Consider the following 24,272-nt stretch of genomic DNA (forward strand, 5'->3'; position numbering starts at 1 on the left):
CCAAATCTCCTGCACTGTTTTTGCAGCGTTTGACCTGCCTTGTCTTATATGAGCTGGATCTTCTTGTTCTTGAGGTTTGCATAAATTTTTTTTTTACCTCCTCCCCCCTTGCCAGGGTCCCCTCTATTTCTCAAGACACCGCAAAGCAGGCACTTCTGGATTACGCCAGTGGCCAGTGTTGCTACGGCAAATCCCCAGTTCAAGAAATGGAAATTCGGCAAATGAAACCATTTAACACTTACCGGGTGCGTAGCCTACCAGGACTGCATTACTTGCGCTCATTTGTAAACCGTATGTCCACGTCATCTACTCATGAATGTATTTCATTTGTTTTTAGTATCGCCTGGAAACGTTCACGGAGTCGCGCTCCTGTGACTGGGTGTCCCAGCCCCTGACGAGTAAGTGATTCATGTTTTGAAAAGGAGCTGATTCATAAACAAGTTGCAGTAACTGAACTATGGATGCAGTTGTGATACACATCCTGGGGTTCTTCTTGCCAACAACTCCTCCCTTGCCTTGCGCCCCCCTTCCCTCCATGGCCATTAAAGGGAACCTTAACTGAGAGGGATATGGATGTTTCCTTTTTTTAAAAAAAGCAGCTGCTTGCCAGTCCTGCCGATCTCTTTAGCTGCAGTAGTGGCTGAATCACACACATGAAACAAGCATGCAGCTAATTCAGTTTGATTACCTGATCTGCATCCTTGTTGAGGGGTTGTGGCTAAAAGTATTAGAGACACGGGATCAGCAGGTGAGTCAGGCAAATGGTATTTTAAATATAATCCTTCTCCATATCCTTCTCAGTTAAGGTTCCCTTTAAAGCTAATGGGAACCTAAAAAAACAAAATGATACTTGCCTAAGAAGAGGGAAGGCTCTAAGTCCTATAGAGACTTCCTTCTCCTCTCACGCTCCCCTCATAGTAGCGATGTCACCCAGTTTAAATCTCCTGCCGCGGTTGGCTTCAGAAGTCTCCATACTGCGCATGTGCGAGCGTGCATGAAAGCGTGCACAGTATGGAGTGGCCCATCTTCAGGAGCACTTGTGTTCCCAAAGCCTCCTGTGGCAGAGAGCAGTATTAGATCGGTCGAATACTGCTACTGGGGGTGCCGGTGCTGGATTGAGGGGGCTGTGAGAGGAGAGGAAAGGCTCTATAGGACCCAGAGCCTTCCATCTCCTTTGGAAAAGGTCCCCCCCCCAAGTTACCATTAACTTTAACTGAACTGTTTTTCCTGCCAATTGCCATTAACCATGATGAGTTTTCACCTAACCTTAACTTGCTCTATTCTTGGTGCCAATGATGCTTTGTTAATCTGAGTCTTTTCTTTATTTTGGTCCTTTCTGGGTTTTCCCATAAGGCTACATAGGGTTGTAATTGTGCTAAATTGAAGGCCTCTTTTTTGCTATTTATATTAGACGTGATTGGGCTTTTGTGTCTTCTTACCAACCCTTATTCACCTAGCTTGTTTTTGTAGGCAACAACCTAGATACTGCAGCCAATGGGCCAGCTCCTCAACCTTGGGAGATCATTGCGGAACCTCCCTCCCTTTTCCATGAAGATACCAAGAAAATGCCTGTGCCTCACACCTCCTCCAAGAAGGTAGCGCTCATTGGTGTTCCTAAATCACTACCAGTAGCCTCTTATACAAGTCTTTCTGATCGGACAACTACCGTATATTCTGGCATATAAGACAACTTTTTAACCCCTGAAAAGTGGTGGGTCATCTTATACGCTAGATGTCAGTGCCAGGCAGAGCTTTAAATTATGTACCGGGTGCTATAGCCAACGGGGGGAAAGATCTGTTGGTCGAAGCTTCCTTCAAAACCGATAGTATCTTGCAAGCAGCCGCTTGGGCGGGTAACAGAGCAGCTTCCTGGTTCAGGGGACACCTTACTGGTGACGTGTGCGCTCACGCTGGAAGAGATTGCCGGAGGAGGAACACAGTGAATTGTGGAGTGCACATGTCACCAGTCAGGTGACCAGGAACCAGGAAGCTGCTCACGCGAGCTGCTGCTCACAAAAAGCTATAGGGATTGCAGGAAGCTTTGACTTTAAACGGATTTTTCAAACGGCTCTTTCCCTGATGGCTGCAGCACCCAGTACATAATTTAAAGCTCTGCCTGGCACAATGTACTTTGCCAGTTTTGAAAATGAAAAGCACAGCCCGATCCTTTTTCCCTCCCCTGACTGCAGCACCCAGTAATGTCAGTTCTATGTTCTTATAATAGTATCATTTTGATGTGAGGTGCAGAGTGGGTATACAGGGGAGGGCCAGATGGAGGGAGGAGGTAGTCTTATACAGTGAGTATATCCCAAACTCTATATATATTTTTTAACTGGAAAAGTTGGGGGATCATCTTATACGCCAGAATATACGGTATGTAACTTTGTGTTAGATTAGTTAAATTTCAGGAACTTATTGTAAGTATGGGCATGTTCAGTAGTGTGCAGTTTTCATAAGTCCTTCTTGTCTTCCAGCAATGCCAAGAATGCAATGGAAAGGGAAAGATCATTTGCCAGACGTGTAACGGAAATAGTCAGGTGAGTTGAGATTGCAAAAAAAGGGCATGGCAGTAGTCCTTGAATTAATGACTTTGTTTACTGGATAAAAATGGGCTCACGCTGCCAGATCAGTATGGATTGTGCAGTGACTGTAAGGGTCCTTTTACACTATATCAGTTGCAACTGAAATAGTATTAAAAAAAAGTACCTGAATTAAAAGCTTGAGGCTCTCTGCTCGATCTTGTCCTCTGACACCATGTTTGACCTGTAAAATGCATTGTCTTGTGGTGTTGTTGCCACCACCACACTATGGAAGGGGGCAGGGCTGATGAAGGGTGTGACCTCACGTGGGAGCCACGTGATTGAGGAGAATAATGTTTTGGCTACCGCTCTGCTGAAGCAATCTGCCAAGCTAATGACTGGCCAGGGTGAGGGGTGGGGCAGCAAAGCCGGTCTATAATAGGCCACCTTGGCCTAGTTTCATTTGCCGTGTATACAGGGCTTTATCCCAGTCTTCAATTAAATACAACCCTCTGAGTATCAATTTCTTTAAAACGTATTTTCAAACACTGGATTGAATTGGCATTTGACAAAGGGTACCTGCAAACCTCCCCCCTTTGTGACATAAGAAAGAGGGACGCTTAAAGGACAACTGAGGTGACATGATAGACTTGTATGTACAGTGCTAAGCAAACCAATAACTAGGCTGTGTTCCTTTGCCTGAAATAATTAAACATCAGGTATGCCAGTGACAGTTTCTGTCTGGGTTGGACTTGGTCAGACTATAGGCACACCTCTAATCACACCATGTACACAACAGATTTCATAAGAAAAATGTTTTATAATTCAAACCACACTGGTCCTTTCTATCCTGGTTAATTTGCCTTCAGATTAACATGAACATAAGAAATATAAATTTAAAGCATAGTAATAAAGTCCATTAAACACCTTTTCAGAAGAAAAATACATATATCTACATCTGTGAGTCCTGAAGGAGGGACAAATAAGGAAGAGAGGGACAGAGGGGTTCCCATAGACGGACTGTCCCTCCAAAAGAGGGACAGTTAGGAGCCATGTAACAGTAAAGTGGCAGGTTGGTCCATCTTGACTTCATAATCAGGAAAATGTAGATGTGTACCTTGCCTCTCGGGGATTAAGGTGAGGAGAGAATGTTTAAGCGCATGGTACTGGAAATGTAACTTGGAGGGCAGGTTAAACTTATCATTTGGTTAAATGTGAGGATCTGGCTTTTCCTCTAATCTGGCCAATGATTTATTTTTTTTAGCACCACTATTGTGAAAAATAGTAAAATTAAAAATAGATTAAGTACATTTTTTCCAGAGTGAATTAAAGTGGCCCCTGTAACGATTGTGGAACATTCTCCGTGATCAGCACACAACGCATGCGCTGATACGGCGTAAATCCTCCACAAGCGTATAATTGCAGGAACCCAGCAAAAGGTGCTACGCACCTGTAGAGGGAAATTCCTGTCGGCAGATGGCGCTGAGGAGTGCAGAGGAACCAATCCTCTGTACCTCCACAAATGCCAGACAGGAATTGTACGAAGCGCAGAACGCAATCGCAAGAGAAGCGATTGCGAATGAGAACGAGCAAAGGGACAGGTTGTATGTGTGTGCGCCAACCTAGTCGCCACCCCGCGACAGCGCACACACAACAGCAGATACGAAACAGAAACGCAACCGCCAAAAGTGACACAAGGCAGATCAGAACAGAATACAAGGATAGCAAAAGCACAGCAAATCATACAATGAGATACGGAAAACAACAAACGCCAACCGAACGCGAACACCGCACTCATTCGCAACAGTGCACGCGTTCATGCGCGGTCTCCACGTGATAAGCACAATAGAGACAAGCACGCCTAACTAACCATCGACAGACAAACATGTAACAGAGGACGCGAGCGGCCGCTTAACGGTTACCTCACCGAGCCTCCAGCAAGCGTTCGTAGCAGACAAGACAGACACACGAAAACAGGGACAAACGAGAGATAGGATCCACAGCACTAGCGAAAGTGGCTAGCACGATCCAGGAAGACAGAAGGATCCACAGTACTAGCGCAGGATGCTAGTGCGATCCAGGTACAGAGTAGCAGAACAGAAGGATCCACAGAACTAGCGCAGGATGCTAGTGTGATCCAGGAAGGCAGAACAGAAGTATCCACAGCACTAGCGGAAAGTGGCTAGCGCGATCCAAGGGGACAGAACAGAAGGATCCACAGCGCTAGCGCAAGATGCTAGTGCGATCCAAGTGAGACAGATCAAAAGAGATAGCTGGTAGCAACCGCTGCACCAGCTATACTCCAAGAACAGAGATCAGAATGATTTCCTGTCGACCACCGCTGGGACAGGACAATCGCAACAGAACAAACAAAACAGATAAACAATCCTAACTGCACTAGGGGAACCTGCCTAGCGCAGTTTCAGAAATTACTCTAAGCTGATCTTCAAACAGAGAGTAAGGCTGACACTCCTCCAGGAGTGTTTCACAGGAAGGAATCCTTATGACCAGCCAAGCATTGTGGGAAACACATAGTACTTATAGTACACGCCTCCAATGAATGTGGCCAGGCAATTTGCATGACAACGTATGCAAATTCCTCAGCAAGCACAAGCTGCAAAACTGACAGAAGCTCTCCTTTCCAGAGTCCTGCAGCATGCAAACCTAAACAATGGTCAAAAAGCTGCCTGCCTGCACAGGCAGCTGAGCAGATCATTACAGCCCCAAACTCTTGCACAGGACAGAGGGAAAACATAGAGAAATGCACCCTGTATGTATTTAGAGTTTAGCCTGTCTAATTCCCTAATCAAAAACTGTAATTTGATCTCTCCCCTGTGTCACATGACTGCCAATGGCAGAGATCACAGATAAGCTCATTTGAAAGCACAGGATGTTAACAATGTCTGCTTCCATGAATCAGGCAGTAGAAACCGTTCAGATTTATTTTAGGATTTGTATCAGCTGTAACAGACATTTTATGTTTGAAGGTTATTATACTGTTTTTATCTTTTAGAGCAGGGAGGACTTCTGAGTTCAGGTCCACTTTAAGCTATGAATTACTATGCTGCTGCCAGTAGGTAGAAAAAAGGTCAGGTTTTGAGTTAGTCCACCATCTCCTAATGGGGAGGGGGCTCTGGATTTACTTATTTTACAAAAGCGCTTGCTTGAGAGGATCCAAATAAAGAGGCTGCTCTACTCACTTGCACGCTATGTTGGCAGTTGGACGGCGCAACAGCTGTTCGGTAGATTTTCAAACTATTTATTTTCTAATTCTACATTTATATTCTATAAAATATTTTTTTTAATTTGTTATATACACCCTTATTTTTGAAATGTTAAAAGTACCTTTTAAAAGTTGGGCTGTAATCACTGATCCAATATACGTGTATTTCTGTTTTTTTGCCCTAGAATAGATCAGAAGCTCACCTCTGCCATTGTCATCGTTTAATATGTGATCCTTCTCTCTCCCTGTTCCCAGGTGAAGTGCAACTTTTGCAGTGGGACTGGCCGCTCTGCTAGTGAAGAGTGTTCACACTGCAGTGGATCGGGTTCAGTAGGGTGAGTACTGCCTCTAAAAGCTCAACAATCGTCTTCTGTTCTCTCTGCAGCAGCTTAACAGTCAAGCTAGTAAACTGCAACTTTAGTTTGCACACTGTAAAGTTACTTTAACCACTTTCCAACCAAAGGATTTTTAACCAGGCCAGCTAACCAGGCAATCCAAAAGTTAAAATCACTATTCATTTTTTTTCTTCTCTACTTCCCCTCAGAGTTAACTAATGCAGCCTGATTGACTGAAGCCTCTTTCCTGTCTGTTTTCCCCTCCCACACCTCTGTTCCTCTCTGATTGGCCAGTATTTCCCATGCTGAGACAATGCACTTTCTATAGTGAATGGTGGGCAAATCAGGCAGAGGAGAGTAAGGGAGGAAATGACCTCTGGATTGGCTTCAAAATAGCCAGAGTTAAAATGAGAAAAGCAGAGAAGGATTTTTTTTTTCTGTAGAAAAATCAATGAAATAAAAATGTGGACTGTGCAATACATATCTAAGTAGAGCAAGTATTCTCACACACACCACACCACACCACGCGCACACACACGATTTTCTGAGATAGTATGACTGACAGCTCCTCTTGAAAAACCAGAGCAATTTTCACATCATGCGCCTCCCATTCATTCACCGATAACTTTATTGTTACTTACCACACCAACATGATCTATATACTGTTTTTTTGGTGTATTTTACAAATAGATGCTAGCGAACAGCTTGCTAACTAATCTCTATGGGCATTCTGGCCGCATACTACTTCTGGGTCACAATGTTCCGGAGTAGTGCACCTGCCCGTGTCTGCATGCTTCCCATAGTGTGTGTCCCTGATTGCAATGACACGCACCACCGGGCCAGGGAATACGTACTTAAAGGGAAGATCCGCGCTGGAAATAAAAAACAAACTGCACCACCTGGGGCTTCCTCCAGCTCCTGGCACTCGATCTGTGCCCTCGTAGAGACCCGATGTCGTCACGTACACCATGTGACCCGCGCCGTGGAGCGCACATGAAGCCGACCCGGAAGCCGACCTGGCGAGGTCGGCTTCTTCACCACTGGACGCCGGGAAGGAGAGGAGTTGCTACGAGGGCACAGATCGACTGCCAGGAGCTGGAGGAAGCCCCAGGTAAGTGCAGTTTGTTATTTATTTCCAGCGCGGACCTTCCCTTTAAGGACACGGGCAGGTGTACTACTCCGGGACATTGCGACCTTGAAGTAGAACAGGGCCCGCTATTCACTGAGAGCAGCTTGCGAGCTTTTCGCCGACATCTCTAGTGACAAACATAACCGTAATATACCCTCATGACATACATTATAAAAAAAGGTAACTGCAAATTTTACTTTTTTTTTTGTCTTACATACAAGTGTTTTGGGTTTTTTTGTGTTTTTTCTTTTCTTATTGTGGTAAATGAGTAGGAGTGAAAGGGGTTAAAAACTATAATTATGTGCGTTTTTTTTTTTTTACTTTTTAGCCACAAGAGACAGAAAGCGGTTAAAGCTCTATTCAGATACAAATTTAATAACAAAGCTGGAACATCCTTCATTTATTCCAGATTAGAGGTGATCTTGCCCTTTACTAGACCAAACCCTGATGTTTCTGCATAACAATATATATATTAATGACTTGGGCTTGATAAAGAGACCCTGTGTAGTCATTGGTCCATGCTTTAATCTAATCTGGAACAATAAAATGTTAAGGGTGTGCTGGCTAATAAAGAATCGGGAGTCAATCCAGCACGTGTACAGTGGCTGCACTACGTCTACTAAAGATCCATCATGCAACTGTACATACTGCTTTTAGTTAGTAAAACCTAACAAATGGAGTAGGGCTCAGATACTAAGTGGGACAAACTTTATGTGGCTCCCAAGTACATATTTTCCATTCTACTTTAATGAGAAAAACTGGGTTTTCTTTAAAATTTTAGAGCAAAGTAGTGCCACTTGGGTGCCACAGCCAATAAAGGGTCTCCTCTCACTGTGTGTGTGTGTGTGTGTGTGTGTGTGTGTGTGTGTGTGTGTGTGTGTGTGTGTGTGTGTGTGTGTGTGTGTGTGTGTGTGTGTGTGTGTGTGTGTGTTTTATATGTTCTTGACTTGATTTTTTTTATTTACCAGATGCAAAACTTGCAACCAGACCAATGTGCAGACTTGCCCAGGATGTAAAGGGAAGGGTCAAGTTGTCACCTTTATTGAGATGACAATCACATGGTAAGACTGAAATATCCTAGGAGGATTTGAATTTCACCAAATACAGGGGCTCTTAAATATTAATTTAAATGTCATTATAAATGTAAGCACTATTTTAATTGGCTAACAGTTTTTAAATTTTCAGATTTTTTGCAAAGCCCTAGCATTGTAAAAGTAAACCTTTTTTACTCCTTTTTGTAGTCCCTATATCAGCATGTCTGTCCTTGTTTAGATCTAGAGCTGTGCCGTCTGAATCCACTCCTCTTTATTTACCCATGGGGGGGGAGGGGGGTTATTGGCATGCCTGCTATGCCCCCTGATTGAGAAGTATGGTGAGCAGCAGCTTGGCCTTCCATCCCTAACTAGGTGGCATCACAGTATGGGAAACCTGGAATATTTACTACTCAGAGGGACTCCTGATGGGGAGACTGCCATATTTATTTCATTTTAAGCAATACCACTTGCCTGGCATCCTGATGGTTTTTCCTGCATCAGTAATGGCTGAATCGTCCACCTGAAATAAGCTTAGGGCCCTTTTCCATTAACAATCGCAAACGCCAGCGATTGCGATTTTTCTTCAATTTTGTTATGCGATTGCGATCTTTAATTTGCATTACATTATCCCTCTTAAAATAGCTCCAGAAAGCTATTGTGATTTGCAAATCAAATCGCTATAGTGGAAAATACTTCTAATGATTTGTATGATAAAGTAGCAACCCTTACGATTTGCGATTCAGCTGTGTAGTGGAAAAAAGCCCTTACAGAAAATCCAGTCGGAGTTCAGTAAACATCTGATCTGCATGCTTGTATGGCTAAACAACTTAGAGGCAGAGTATCAGCAGGGCAACCAGGCAAATGACAATATTGAAGATGAACTCAATTACCGGTATACAATGAGTAAAAGTTTCTTTCATATAGTTTATAGGGCATTCCTCAAGCCAAATACTTTAGTTTATAGGGAATTAGAGTATTAAAACTAAACAAGCCTCGGCTACAGCTTTTACAGAGAGCCTTGGCACTCTGAGCCTTAGTAGCAAGGGCTTATGGGAGCTCAGTCTGGGCAGGAGGAGGAGGCGGTTACTAGCCAGATATTTCAGAGGCAGAGGGGAGGAGGGAAGAGGAGAGAGGAGTGAAGTTTTCACAGGCTGAGGGCTGGAGATAAAGATCAGCTTGCCTGTGTGTAATGTGACAAACAGAACATGGCTGCCCTCATTGTATCACAGGAATTAATTAATCAAAAACTGTTGAAACTGTTTGCAGCTAGATTTGCTGAGTAAACTATCTAAACTTTAGATAAGATATATATAGACATGTTACTTGTTATAGTTAGTTTTTCATCTCGGATCCGCTTTAACCACTTTGCACCCAGACCTTGCTCCCCTCTTATGTACCAGTCGTTTTGGCATTTTACATTTTTCCCTATTTAATCAGCAATCATGTTATCCCTACTTATGATACCTAAGTGAAATATATATAGTTTTGTTTTCAAGACTAACTAGGTTTTCATTGTATGGCATCTTTTCCCTCAAACAATTTTGTTTTCTATGCATTTTAATAGGAAAAACAGGAAACAATTTTTACAAAAACACATTTCTCAGTTTTACCAATTCCAGTTTAAAAAAAAAAAAAAGCGCTACAGTAGATAAAAAAAAAAGCCCACACATTTTGATTACCTATTTTTACCGTTTAATACAAAACTTAAATTATGTTCCTGTCACAATTTATGGTGAAGATATTTGATTCTGAAATAATGCTACAGTGTGTATTTTTCACTATGAACTGAGAAAATAAAAGTATTTTTAATGGTAAAAAAATCAATCTTATTGACTCTGGGAACATCTATATATTCGCTTTCACCAATTAGTGCTGCATCAGATAGTGCCGAAGGTTTTGCATAGGAGCAAGCCCAATCGTGCACAACTATGCTTCAACTACAAGACTTACATCTACGTCTTCGTTGCTTAGATGAAGTCATAGAGGACATAGATATACTGTAGTGGTAGAAAAAGTGGTTAAGGGCATATTCACAGTGGGACTTTGCAGTTTAATGTGATGTTAAAGTCGCAACGTGTCTGCGTTAAGAGGTAATGCATTGCAAGCAGTGAGTTACCACAACGCATCATTTTTTAACGTGACTTTAGCGTCGCACTGTGAACGGTCCATAAGATTAGCATTGCAGTGCGGTAAGCTGCGTTATAAGACTTTATAACACGCGACCATAACATCCCACTGTGAATGCGACCAAATTGGAAATTTGAGCCTCCATATCCCTCTCATTTCAGATGTGCTTTAAAATGTGTTCATAATTTTTTTTTATTTTTATTTTTTTAAACCACTTCACTACTGAGGTTTTTTTTCCTATCCTGTACCAGAGAAATTTTCACCTTTCAGCGCTCCTTCCATTCGCCTATAACTTTTCACAATGAAACAATCTATATCCTGTTTGTTTTTGCCTCCAATTAGGCTTTCTTTGGGTGGTACATTTTGCTAAGAATTTTTTTATTCTTAATGCATTTTAACAGGAAAAATAAGAAACTTTTTTTGAAAAAATAATTTCTCAGTTTTTGCCCATTTTATATTTTTAAAATAAATGCTATCGTTATTAAAACCCACACATTTTATTTGGCCCAGTTATTAGAAAAATTAAAATATTTCCCTAGTACAATGTATGGCGCCAATATTTTATATAGCAATAAAATGTATCCACGAACTACAAGCCAATAATTTCATAAAAGACCTTAATCTACCGTTTTAACATACATATTAAAAAGTTGCAAGTCTCGCTATGGAACACTTCCTCCTTCCGGCTTGAAGGAGGAAGTGCTCCATAGCGAGGCTTGCAACGCAATCAATAGACGCTTGCAAGCTCGTGAAACGCTGGGTGGAGAGCGGCATTATGGGAAATTAACCCCATCGCATTTACCCGCTCAGCTGGGGCAATTTAAGCCGATTTGAATAACGGGTAATCACTGTGGCTACTGGGGATTCAACCGTGATGAGCAGCCCTGGTCCTAGTTACACTGCTTTCCTCCAGCTTTCGACCCGCCTAAGGCAGCCTCTGGAAGTACACCCCCCCCCCCACCCCCACCCCTGAGTACTTCCAAAGACCAGTAGATCCGCATTGTGCATAGGTGACCCCAGGCACACACATGAGCATTAGGTATGCGCCCATCTTCTGAAGCACTCAAACACGAGTGCTTTTGAAGCCTGATGAGGAGTCCCGAAGGAGTAATCAACAGGTGACAACGGTGGCACAGGTAAGACTGGAAAGGCTCTATGTGATCCAGAGCTTTTCTTCTATAAGTTTCCATGCTTCATGTTAATTTTAATAAATCTGTCCCATGTTTTGGTGTATACACTGGGCAGTGGGTTGTGAGAAGACTAGTCTACAGGTCATGTGATCTTGTGGTGTTTTTTTGCAGGAAGAATAACCTGTATGAGTTCATCCCTGACCACCACTCAGATTTCCCCACTGACCTGTTCAAGAAAGTGACTGGAGAGAAAATCTTCAATGATGAGCAGTACCTGGTAAGAAAATATCCCTTTAGTGTAAACTCCATCTCTAGTTGATACTACCGGTCTTAAAGGGAATCTGAAGTGGAAGTCCTGATCTCTCTGGCTCCAGTAGTGTATGAATCATGCACCTGGAACAAGCATGCAGCTAATATTGTCGGATTTAAGTCAGAAACCTCTGATCTGCATGCTTCGTCAAAAACCTACCCGATTCTTGCCTTTTGCATGGTCGCTGAGGGCTGATGCACACCAAGAGCAGTTCTGAGCGTTTTTTTTTTTTTTTTTAAAGCATGGAGGTAGAAAACCGTTTGGCTAATGTATTTCAATGGGCTGTTGCACACCAGAGCAGGTCGTTTTTTCCCGACACGCAAATCGGGTCCTGCAGCATCTTCTTTTAGATTTCTGAGGCGTTTCTGCCCCAATGTTATGTGTATGTATGTGTGTGAATGTGTATGTTTATGTGTGTGTGTGTGTGTGTGTGTGTGCGTGTGTGTGTGTGTAGTAGATCTGAAAAACACTAGATCAGAGCGGTTTTCCAAGCGTTTTTGTTACAGAAGCTGTTCAGTTACAGCTTTACCTTAACAAAATATAAATCTGCTACAACAAAAATGCTCCAAAAAACGCTACGTATGTTTAGAAAATTACTCTATGGGCCCTTTTCCGCTAGAGCGTTTGCGATTGCTGAAAAATCGCAAATCGCTAGTGATTTTAAAATCGCTACGGTTTGCTAAATAACATAGGAATCGCGGTAGGTAAATTCCACTACCACGATTCGTTTTTTTTTACTAAATTGCCATCGCGCCGCAGAACTATTTTTGCCACGATTTTGATATGCCGTGCATAGCATAGCAAAATTGATATCGCAAATGTCGGGACATCGCCGGGAAATGTTTAACTTATGCTGAATCGCAAACGCTAGTGTTTAGCGGAACACTAGCGATTGCTAATGGAAAAGGGCCCTAAGAGAAACAGATGGAAGGCAGCACCAGAAAGCCAGCAGCTAGAGCGTGCCCAGGCCCAAACCCCAGTGCCTCATGGGGAGCTCCAATTCCACACAATGAATCGGGCCAGTACAGCTCAAATGTATTTATTCAAAAGTGAACAAATGGCAGCATGTTCACTTTTGAATACATTTGAGCGTTGCTGGCCTGATCCGGTGTGTAGACAATCGCTCTAAACATGCCTAGAATCACTCAGGAAAACCGCTTCAAAAAACGACACCGTTTGTGGAGCTGCTAGGGGTTTTTGGTGTGCACAGGCCCTAACTCGGTAAATGATCAAGCCTTGAAAGTGTTGCTATCATATAAATCCTGCATAGCAGGATCTGAACCCTCTATAACCGTAATTGTAGATTGATGGTATACCTTAAAATGAATCAGAGCACTCAGTATTTGATTTTATACAAAAAAAATTGTATTTGCTTATCATAGAGCATATATACAAAATAAGAACATTTCCAATTAGCATTTCCTTCTAACAGTATTCAATCTCATCAGGCCTTTTTTTGAATGTACTTAGAAAATTGATAACAGGTGTGTTATGTAGAATGGGATTAAAAGTAGTCTCATCTGCATTAGTAGCTGTGTAAAAATGTAATAGTAATCTTCTTGAAAGAATAGCATAAAAAAAAGCTTCTAAAAGAACTTCTTGCTAACCTCTTAACAGAACTGTAATGTAACGCGGAAAAGCTGCCGCGTGTACTGACAGCAGGGCGGCTGATTCCGCGTCGAGCGCGGCGGTTTGCACGCAGCAGCGTGCGTCTGGTGTAGCTGGGTCTGTTAGTTCACACGGGTTGAGAAGTACGCGCGCGCTGAGAGGCAGGACCTTTATGACAGCCGAGGAGGGATCAGCTGACCAGGTTGGTCAGCTGACCTCAGAGCAAGTGACTATTGGTCAATCACTGATGGGTGGCGCCGGAGAGCGCTGCTCTATGTATAGTCACTGCTGGTCAATCTCGGGTTGTCTGCCGTTGCGAACGCTTACGTGGGAGAGCTCGGACCTTGGTCGGATCTTACGGTGTGTTGGAGCCGGGAGGACCTGGGGGTTCACACTGAGCCAGATTGCTTCTGTTTATCATTGTGTTGTGCTTCGGACTAGTTCCAGGGTGTCGGGACCACGGACCTCACACCCAAGATTAGGGACTTTGTGTTATCATTCTGTTATACTTCAGACTAGTTCCAGGGTGTCCGAGACCACGGACCTCACACCCAAGATTAGGGACTTTGTGTTATCATTCTGTTATACTTCAGACTAGTTCCAGGGTGTCGAGACCACGGACCTCACACCCAAGACTAGAGATATTGTGTACCATCATAATATACTTCAGACTAGTTCCAGGGTGTAGAGACGACAGACCTCACACCCAAGACTAGGCATTGTTTGATATCTGTTATGACCTATTGCTCTTCTGACTATCCCTCTGCTTTCTGATTCAGTACCTATGCATATCTGATTATCTGTTGCCAACCCTGCCTGCCTTTGGATACCGAATCAGCTTTCTGTCTCTGTACCTTGCCTGTCCGTGTGTTGCTGACCTGGCTTGCCCGACCTTGAGAGCTATCTCTCTTCTTAAGAGATAGTCTCTAGACCTGCTAGTGACATCCACCTTTCAGGTGTCACTCACTCACAGGTCCTTCCTACCTTCAGACTGGGACTCCACCCCTTTGGAGATCTCAGGCTGCTGGAGGGTCTTCGCACTTCTCAGAAGGCAGTATCGCCCATACTGCCAAAGACCACCTGCTCCTCAGGTGGTCTTACTCAAAGTAATTACTGTTGCACCAAACACTCACACTATACAGGTGTCCAGAGGTTAGTTATACTTGGATTATCGGTGATTCTGCAGATCATCAATAATCAGGTAAAAATCTGTATTCTTGGTGATACTGCAGATCACCAATAATCAGATTCTCTCTGTGTGCTGACACCCATCGTTACAAGAACTTAATATTAATATGCATATTACCCCTGTCATCTCTTCAGCATCTAAAATCACATGTGAAAAGGTAGCCTCTGACTTGTAGCTGAGTAGTGTCTTTCAGAAAAGATCTGATCTGGATGTGTCTGTATAAAATCGGTGGTTTGAGAGCTATTCACAGTGGATTCAAAATGGCTGCCTAATTTGGAATGTCCCTAAAACCTCTGGTTCTGATTGGCTGAGATTTCCATGTGTTACTATATATAAATGTTAAGTATTCAACATATTTTGTTTACAGATTGCTTAATTAACTTGTAGTGTCTGTGGGAACTGCCATAGTTTTGGATATTTACACATACTGACATTCGCTTATCGGGTCAACTTAAAGGAGTTATCAGGCAATCCTAAAGAAAATAAGTGCTACTTACCCGGGGCTTCCGCCAGCCCCAAGCTACCAGCATGTCCCTCACCGCAGCTCTGCAGTCAGCCGTTCGCCGCAGCTCCGTCCCGGTCCCCTGCGATGACGTCAGGGCCACCTCCAGGTCTGCCTGCTCCGCCCCACGTGGCGGTGATTGACATCGCTGCTTGCGCAGGTGCAGTACAGGCCGACCTGGAGGTCGCCCTGACGTCATTGCGGGGGACCGGGACGGAGCTGCGGCGAACGGCTGACTGCAGAGCTGCGGTGAGGGACATGCTGGTAGCTTGGGGCTGGAGGAAGCCCCGGGTAAGTAGCACTTATTTTCTTTAGGATTGCCTGATAACTCCTTTAAGTTGACCCGTGTAACGATTGGTGTCAGCACACAGAGAGAATCTGATTATTGATGATCTGCAGAATCATCAATACAGATGTATGCTTGATTATGGATGATCTGCAGAATCATCAATACAGATGTATGCTTGATTATGGATGATCTGCAGAATCACCAATAATACAAGTATGACTAACCTCTGGACACCTAATGAAGTGTAAGTGTTTGGTGTAACTGTAGGCTATCTCCCGTGAGGCGGGAGACACAGGCAGCTCGGCCAGGAACCACCTGAGGGGCAGGTGGCCCTCGGCTGTGCAGGGACTATCTCCTTGAGAGAGGGAATAGAGAGAACCTGGCAACCAGTGATACTTGGTGATCAGATAATAGACTGTACTGCAGCCAGGGGACTCCAGAGGAGTAGAGGCCACTGGCTGCTAGCAGGCCGGACTCTCTGAGGAGCAGGAGTCCTAATAGCTAACTGACACTTTGGTGGAATAGTGTCACAGCTAGTACAGATAGACTGAGCACTCAAGGGATGAGTGACAGCCTGGAGGGTCGGGCAGGCCAGGTCGGCAACACACGAGCAGATAAGGTACAGAGACAGAAGGCTGATTCGGTAACTGGGTACAGGCAGGGTTTGGCAACAGATAGGCAGATATGCAGAGGTACCGAATCAGAAGGCAAGAGAGAGGTCGACAGAGCAAATAGTCATAACAAATATAAAGCACAGTCCTAGTCTGAGGTGTGAGGTCCTTGGTCTCGACACCCAGGAACTAGTCTAGAGAATAACTCAGCAACGACACAGTAATCCTAAGCTTGGGTGTGAGGTCCTTGGTCTCAACACCCCGGAACTGGTCTAAAGTATAACACAGCAATGACACAGTGATCCTAAGCTTGGGTGTGAGGTCCTTGGTCTCAACACCCCGGAACTGGTCTAAAGTATAACACAGCAATGACACAGTGATCCTAAGCTTGGGTGTGAGGTCCTTGGTCTCAACACCCCAGAACTGGTCTAAAGTATAACACAGCAGTAATCTGGCTAAGTGTGAATACCCAGGTCCACCTGGTTCTAACACACTGTGGGATCTGACTGAGGTCTGAGTGCTCACACGTAAGTATTCGCAACGGCAGACAACCAGAGACTGACCAGCAAGATCTATATATACTGCAGCACTCCTCCGCACCGCCCTGCGCCACTCAGCCAATCAGTAACCGCGCTGGGATCAGCTGATCGACCTGATCAGCTGATCCCTCGCCTACTGGCATAAAGGGCTTGCCTTCTAGCGCGCGCAGCTCTCCATCTGTGTGCACTAGAAGACCCAGGCAAACCAGACGCACGCTGCTGTGCGGAAACCGCCGGTCTGAACGCGGAGACAGCCGCCCCGCTGCCAGACCGCGCTGCGGCATCTCCGCAATCCATTACAACCTGATAAGCTAATGTCAGTATGTGTAAATATCCAAAACTATGGCAGTTCCCACAGATACTATAAGTTCAATGTAGTTAATTAGAAATGGATGACACCAGCCATCTTGACCTGCTGATTTGACGTTATTGCCCCGGACATTGGAACTTTTAAATATTAAAGAAATGGCATTCTATCTTATCTTTTTATGACATATATGTCCATCTACTAATTATTTTGAAATGTCTGTCCTTTTGCAGAAATGAAATTGGCCATGTTGATCCAGAAAAGCAGACCTGTAAAAATTTACAGCAATTTAATGCTTATTGGAGTATACAGGGCTTTACCCCATTTAAATATAATGTGCTCTGAGTGCATTCCATCTGTCACTACCCTATGGGAATGTACAGTAGGGATTGAACTAACAAGCATCCATGCTGCATCTACTAACTGCCAACTCCATTGCTTTAACCATCAGGGATTCATAGTGTGGTTGTCCAGTGGCGTAGCTAAGGAGCTGTGGGCCTCAATGCACGTTTTACAATGGGGCCCCCTGAGCTCTCTATACATAATAATTTTTAATAATCGATACGGTGCACCAAAACCTACCAATGGCAGGATAACGTTTTGTGGCATTACTGATAAACGCGTGGATTAACAGTAACAGTGAAGCATACTGCCGCATACCGCATACTGCCGCCGCGTTCACGCTAATCGGCATGGAGGGGTCGGCAAGAGGTTAAAATAATCTTCTGAAAGTTTCACTATCTCAAATGAACATTAAAGCCAGAGTAATATTTTAAAGTACTCTTAACTTCACAGTTTACGCTAAACAGGAAAAGCTGTCATATGTATAGGTTTTAATGTCAAACAACCCACTAGAACAGTGGTCCTCAAACTAAGGCCCGCGGGCCGAATGTGTCCCCCTGAGGCTTTTTTTACCGGCCCCCCACACAGAAAATGTATTGCTTATAGATATTGGTGGTCCACCTATAGAATAGCCGTGCTGGCACCACCCATCCACATGGAAGCCAGAAAGCAGTAATTTTGCTGATTTCCAATCAAATTCAGGTGACACTGCTGTCAATTGGACTGCAGATTGTCGCCTGGGTATGCTTCACTGTCTGGCCCGCAAAGACTTCTACATCATCTTATGTATACTCCAGCCCTCCAGCTGTCTGAAGTATGTTGACCCGGCCCTCGGCCCAAAACGTTTGGGGACCCCTGCACTAGAACTTTGACAGCTTGGTCAGGGTCTATAGCTGAGTACCAGGCCATGTTTAGTGGGCGTTGTGTTCCCCGTGAACACAATGGATCGGGAGAGCTGCACTGCACGTTATGTATGTTACATTGGGTACAGTGAAGCATACTTCAATAAACAGTATGCTTCACTGTTAAAGTTAATCCACGCGTTTATCAGTAATGCCACAAAACGTTATCCTGCAATGCTTCCGCTGCACTGTGAACGTTGCATAGGTGGTACATTGCAGTATTAAGCCACGTTACAAAGTGGCGGTTGCACCAACATGCACCACTGTGAACGTGGCCAAAGACAGAGGCTCAGCAGGACAGCCAGGCAATATTCATTGTTTAAAGGATAATTGAAGTGAGAGGGATATGAAGGGTCTGGAACAAGCATATGGCTAATTCAGTAAAACGCAAGTCGGTGAGTGCCTGATCTGAGTCTTGCTTGGTAAGGGTCTATGGCTAAAAGTATTACAGATATAGAACCGGGAGCACTGCCGGACAACTGGTATTGTTTTACAGGAAATAAATATGGCGGCCTCCATATCCCTCTCACCTTGGGTTCCCTTTAAAAGTAAAAAATATATATATTGGTCTCCATATCCCTCTTATTTCAGTTGTCTTTTACATAGGGGGAAGCCTCTGGATGGTTTAGAGGCTTACTGATCCATCCAGAAGTCTACCATTGCTGCACAGGTTCCCTCTGAACATACCCGACAACAGCGTGTCGGATCTGTTCTTGTGGCGCTCCTCTCCGTGTGTGTGAGTACAGCTGCGCAGTACGCTGAGGGAAGGTCGGCTGTAAACCAGAGGGTGCTGGCCAGTGATGGTGGCATCAAGGTGGACATGGGGAGCGTAGTCTGGACCATCCACAGACTTTCTTCTACTTGGGTAAGTATCAAAGGTCTAGTTCACAGTGCTCAGTGTGTTGCAGAATAATTCTGCATGCCCACTCCCTGGCCATATAATTCTAAGGGGCTGTTCAGTGCTTAATTGAAACTGATCGCATTATTCTAGCTCACTGCATACAGGCTCTGTATTAAAGTTTGTCCAGTCTCTATTGCAGCTTTAACACTTGCATCATGCAAATGACCACTGAAGCTAGCCCTAGAGTTGGGCATGTTACAGATTGCTTTAGCATGGAGACTAGAAGTGGTTTGGCCCACATGAACTCTCATGTTAGGTAGCAGATGGTTGCAGACAGTTTTTAGTTTATTGCATTCTAATGTTGACTCTGGCCTGTTGCTGCAGGTGCCACCTCTGGTGAATTTTCCTGAAGCGTCCATTAACCAGGCTTCTCAAACTGCTGTGCAGAAGCATTACTCTGAGTTTGTCTCTAGCTGCCGCATTCTGAAACAGGTATGTACTGTAACTCATGCATGGTGATGCTTTGTCTAGCCCTACGTTCTTGCCCTGATCTCCCTGTTTTCCCTCTGCCCACAGCGACAGTCCATTGAATGGCTTCCACTCACCAAGGTGGAGTACTCCTGGAAGGGGAAGAACTGCAGCTACTTTGTCTATGGACGGGAGAATCGGGTGGAGACTAAAGATTATCCAGCTACCTGCTGCTGCACCATTCTCTAAAACTGAAGTGACACTGACCAATCTGAGCAGTGTATAAAGGACAAGTTATCCCCCCAAAAAGTGATATTTTAGGATTTATGCAGTTACATGTTCAACTGCCCACTCCATAAAGTCCTTGTTCTGGGAATTTGGCATCAGAATAGAGACTACTTTGAGACAACTCAGATGTTGTTGTAGGGGATGGAGGTGGAACTTTTTTAAGCAAGAAACTGTAAATATGTGTCGTAGCAGTAGTCACCCAGAACTGAAATGCCAGATTGGTGGGATTTTTTTAGTGATATTTTTTTTTCTTTTAATACTCCTGTACATCTATGACCCACAAGTAATTAAATGTCTTGTGATGCAGCTGGGAGGAGTCATAAAGGGGGGGAGCAAGTTAAAGTGGGTTGCAACCAATAAGGAAGAGGTATAGAAATGAGTCAGTCCGATAACCAAGTCAGTATGTACATGTATGTCTTCTAGATGATATTGAGAAGCATGCATTCCATTACAATAAGCGGCATGGGACAGATTGAGGGAGATTGTGGTGTTGGGGACACAGGGCAGTTTCTAGGCTAAATTGCACCCAGGGCAAGGGTGTAAAAATTGCGCCCCCTTCCCCTCCACCCCGTGGACTCGCGAACCCTTACTCTTTAGGGACAGTCACACAGCCACAGGTCACAAGTAGATCTGCCTACTTAGTAGTGACCAGCCGCTCATCCAGGAGGAAGCAGGGACCAGAAAAACACACAGATGAAGAGAGCCCGGAAAGCCGACTGATAGCCTGCAGTATCGCTACAGGACATCAGGTGTCATTACGCGGTGGTGACGTGATGATGACTTGTCTGACACAGGCAGCCTAGGAGGAGTCAAGAAAGGTGATTGAGCTGGTAATCTCCTTCTTCCATTTGGCTGCACCGCGTGTCACCAGCTTCCTAACAGTTATGTCCTTTTGCCTGCGCCCCATTCTTCTCCTTGCCAATATGCGCCCAGGGCGGTTGCCCTGCTAGCACTGCCCAAGAAATGGCCCTGTGGGGACACATAGGTGGTGCTGCTGGTTGTGGGTGAGATGCTTTGTCTACCAGTACTGCAATGCTGCTCCTCTCAGGATTGTTTCGGTGTTCCTTCTGCTCACAATAGCAGGTCCTAGCCAGGGAACTTCAAACTTGCTTGCAGGCATGTGACTCCATCCATCCAATCATCTCAATAGTCTCACAGTGGCTCCAGCTCCCTTGTCCTCCGCATCACAACTAGTAAGAGGCAGCATGTCCATCCTCAGAGTCCTCCGTTCAGGACGTCACATGGTGAGAAAGCTAGAGAATGAGTGAACTTGTCCGGAGAGCCGGCTAATCGGCAGACACGCCAGTCCTCAGATGAAACCCGTTAAGTTCCCAGTATTGCTCATTTATTGTGTCTGCCCTCATCAATAGATATGGGGGTCACTTAGTCAGTACTATTGCATGAAATCATTAACTATAAAAAAGGAAAAAATGTAGTTGCATTTTACTTGAATATATACTGAACTTTTATATTTTTTAATGGAAATAACAGAAATAAAGATTTTATTTAAAAGTGATTGTGTGGGGCGTTTGTGGTGTGTGTGTTTTTTTTTTTTTTTTTTTTCCCTGCCAAACCAGTCCTAAATCGCACAACAACAACAACAAATATCATTTGTAAAGCGCTTTTCTCCCATGGGACTCAAAGCGCATAAGCATGGCTCCGGCCATCGTGGTACAGAGGAAGAATTTTATAAGTCTAGAAATGCGAGGCTAAACAGGTGGCTTTTCAGTCTGGATTTGAATAGCTCCCAGGATGGTGCTGTCTTTACTGGGTGTGGCAGGGAGTTCCAAAGAGTAGGGGCAGCATGACAGAAGGCTCTATCTCCAGATTTTTTGAGGTGCACTCTGGGAGTGGCCAAGTTTATAGAACTTGCTGATCTGAGGTTGTGAGAGGTGTGATGCAGCTTCAGCAGGTCCTTCATGTATCCAGGGCCCAGATTGTGCAGGGATGTGAATGTCAGCAGTCCAATCTTGAAGAGTATTCTCCATTCTATTGGTAGCCAGTGCAGTGAGCAAAGGATCGGTGTAATGTGACAGTGGCGAGGCTGGTTTGTTAGCAATCTGGCAGCAGCATTCTGCACTAATTGCAGGCGACGCAGGTCCTTTTTGGGGAGGCCAGCATAAAGGGCATTGCAGTAGTCCAGCCGTGATGTGATGAAGGCGTGGACTAGGGTTGGAAGATCCTCTGGGGGAATCAGATGTTTAATCTTTGCAATGTTCTTCAGATGAAAGTAGGAAGATATAACTACAGATGAAATTTGGTTTCTGAAACTCAATTCCCCATCGATTAGTACGCCAAGGCTGCGCTCAAGGTTGGAGCTGTTTATGTCTGAATTCCCAATCCTGATTGGTGTTGCTTTAGGATAAATCTGTTTTCATGGCGAATGCTGGCTTTGGACAAACAGAACCTCAGTTTTGTCAGCATTCAGTTTCAACCAGTTATCATTCATCCATGCCTGTAGCTCAGCTAAGCAAGCATTTATTTTTGGGGTAGGGTCTGTTCCACCAGGTTTGAAGGACAGGTATAGCTGTGTGTCATTGGCGTAGCAGTGGTACGTCAGGGCATGACTTAGGATAAGTGTACCGAGTGGCAACATGTAGATTGCAAACAGCAGAGGGGATAGGATTGATCCTTGTGGCACTCCGAATTGTAGAGGTGCAGGTTTGGACATTATAGGACCTAGGGATACTCTGTGTTCTGTCAGCCAGGAATGATCTGAACCACTGGAGGACTGATCCACTGATGCCACAGTACTCCTGCAGTCTGTTAAGCAGGATTTCGTGGTCAATTGTATCAAAAGCCGCTGAGAGATCCAACAGGATTAGGATGGATGGATCATTCCCCTCCGTCCCTTGCCATGAGCAGATCGTTGCAGACTTGCATGAGGGCTCTTTCACAGCTGTGGTGTTTCTTAAAGCCAGATTGTAGAGGGTCCAGGATGTTGTTTACTGACAGCCTGGTTTCAAGTAGCAGACAGCCTTTTCAATAACTTTACCTAAGAAGGGGAGGTTGGAGACAGGTCTGTAGCTGCTCATAGCATCTGGATCCATGGAAGGTTTTTTTAAGAAGGGGCTTGATGAATCCTTCTTTTAGAGAGGTAGGAAACCTCCCTGCTTGCAGAGAGCAATTTACTATTTTGTGAAATGCTGGTCCAAGCGGGTCAGGGCATTTCAGCATAGGGTCCAGGTCGCAGGTTGTCTGGCGGAGGCGACGGAGGATGTCTGAGATCTCTTCCTCACTAATACTTTTGAAGTCAGTCCAGGGTGTTAGGTTGTTTTTTCAACTATTTCCAGGAGTTGAATAAGTCTTAGGTGCTGTGGACTAAATGAAAGACCGAATAAAGGATACTTTGTCAGCAAAGTAGCAAGCAAATTTCTCGCATAGCTCCTTTGAGGGACTTATAGTAGGTTTTAGACAGGATGGGTTACAGTCTATCAACTGTGCGAAATAGTTGGGCTGGCCTGTTGGCGGCCTTTGCGATCTCCTGTGATAGGTAGGAGGATTTTTTCTTGGTGATCACAAGGGGCTTGATTCACAAAAGTGTGCTAAGTGTTAGCACGTGCAAACTGCCTCTTCACGTGCTAATATGTGCATAAGCGTTTGTGCGTGTAAGGTTTAGCGCGCAGCGTTTGCGTGTAAAAGCAGCCGCTCGAAGTGCTAAGTAGCGTAATAAGCATACTTTACACGCGAAGCGGCCGATTTTGCACGCGAATGGAGCGTAACGCCGTACGTGCGTTAAAATAGCACGCGAACAGCATCAGCTTTGCAGTGCAAACTACTTGGCACCCAAGTTTGCACATGCAAAGCTTTTAGGCGTGATAACGGAGTTATCACACTTTTGTGAATCAAGCCCAAGATCAGCATTACATTGAGATTTATGATTAAAGGGAACCCTGACCAATGTCTTTTTAAATAATGCACATGCCTGGCTGTTTGCTGACCCTCTGCCTTTTATCCATAGACTCTAAACTAGCATGCACATTAGATGTCTATGTCAAATCTGACAGTCTAATTAGGCTAGTGGAAAAGGCCCTTAGCTGCATGTTTGTTTCAGGTCTGTGATTTAGACTCTACTGACCAGAAAGATCAGCCGGGCTGCCAGGGAACTGATGTTGTTGTTGTTGTTTAAAAGGAAATAAATGTCAGCTTCCATAGGTCTCACACCCCGGGTTCTATTTAGTTTTGTTACAAATTTTGGGTCTTTAAGCAGACCTAAACTCTTGACTGCAGTAGTGGCTGAATCGCCCACCTGCAACAAGAGACCAGCAGGACTGCCAGGCAACTGGTATTGTTTAAAAGGAAACATCTATATCTATCTATCTATCTATTATAGTCTTGTCACTAACTGTCCCTCAGAGGAACGCACAATCTAATTTCTACTATAGTCCTATGTCCATCGTAGTCTATTGCCAATTTTTAGGGAGATGCCAATTAACTTAGCTATATGTTTATGCTATGTGGGAGGGAACCAGAGTGCCCGAGGGAAACCCGCACAAACATGGGGAGAGCATACAAACTCCTTGCAGATGTTGCCTTGGCTGTAGTTTGAATAGGTCTGGGATTTAACCTCTTGACGACC

The 24,272-nt window shown here is 44.5% G+C and overlaps 1 protein-coding gene across 5 annotated transcripts in view; it reads left to right on the forward strand.

The window, feature by feature from the left end:
* The window catches only part of LOC137532516 (protein SSUH2 homolog), a 54,719-nt gene extending 33,510 nt beyond the window's left edge, over positions 1-21,209 (forward strand). For all 5 annotated transcript variants that reach the window (XM_068253099.1, XM_068253100.1, XM_068253098.1 and 2 more), the window contains exons 5-13: positions 116-245; positions 338-398; positions 1,471-1,595; positions 2,475-2,537; positions 5,998-6,077; positions 8,175-8,267; positions 11,669-11,774; positions 19,322-19,429; positions 19,514-21,209. In XM_068253099.1, the coding sequence (XP_068109200.1) occupies positions 116-245; positions 338-398; positions 1,471-1,595; positions 2,475-2,537; positions 5,998-6,077; positions 8,175-8,267; positions 11,669-11,774; positions 19,322-19,429; positions 19,514-19,654 (907 nt within the window). In that variant the 3' untranslated portion in view covers positions 19,655-21,209. The remainder of the gene's footprint in view (positions 1-115; positions 246-337; positions 399-1,470; positions 1,596-2,474; positions 2,538-5,997; positions 6,078-8,174; positions 8,268-11,668; positions 11,775-19,321; positions 19,430-19,513) is intronic.
* The last annotated feature ends 3,063 nt before the right edge of the window (positions 21,210-24,272 follow it).

The sequence above is a fragment of the Hyperolius riggenbachi genome, chromosome 9, assembly GCF_040937935.1.
Source record: "Hyperolius riggenbachi isolate aHypRig1 chromosome 9, aHypRig1.pri, whole genome shotgun sequence".
NCBI classification, from domain to species: domain Eukaryota; kingdom Metazoa; phylum Chordata; class Amphibia; order Anura; family Hyperoliidae; genus Hyperolius; species Hyperolius riggenbachi.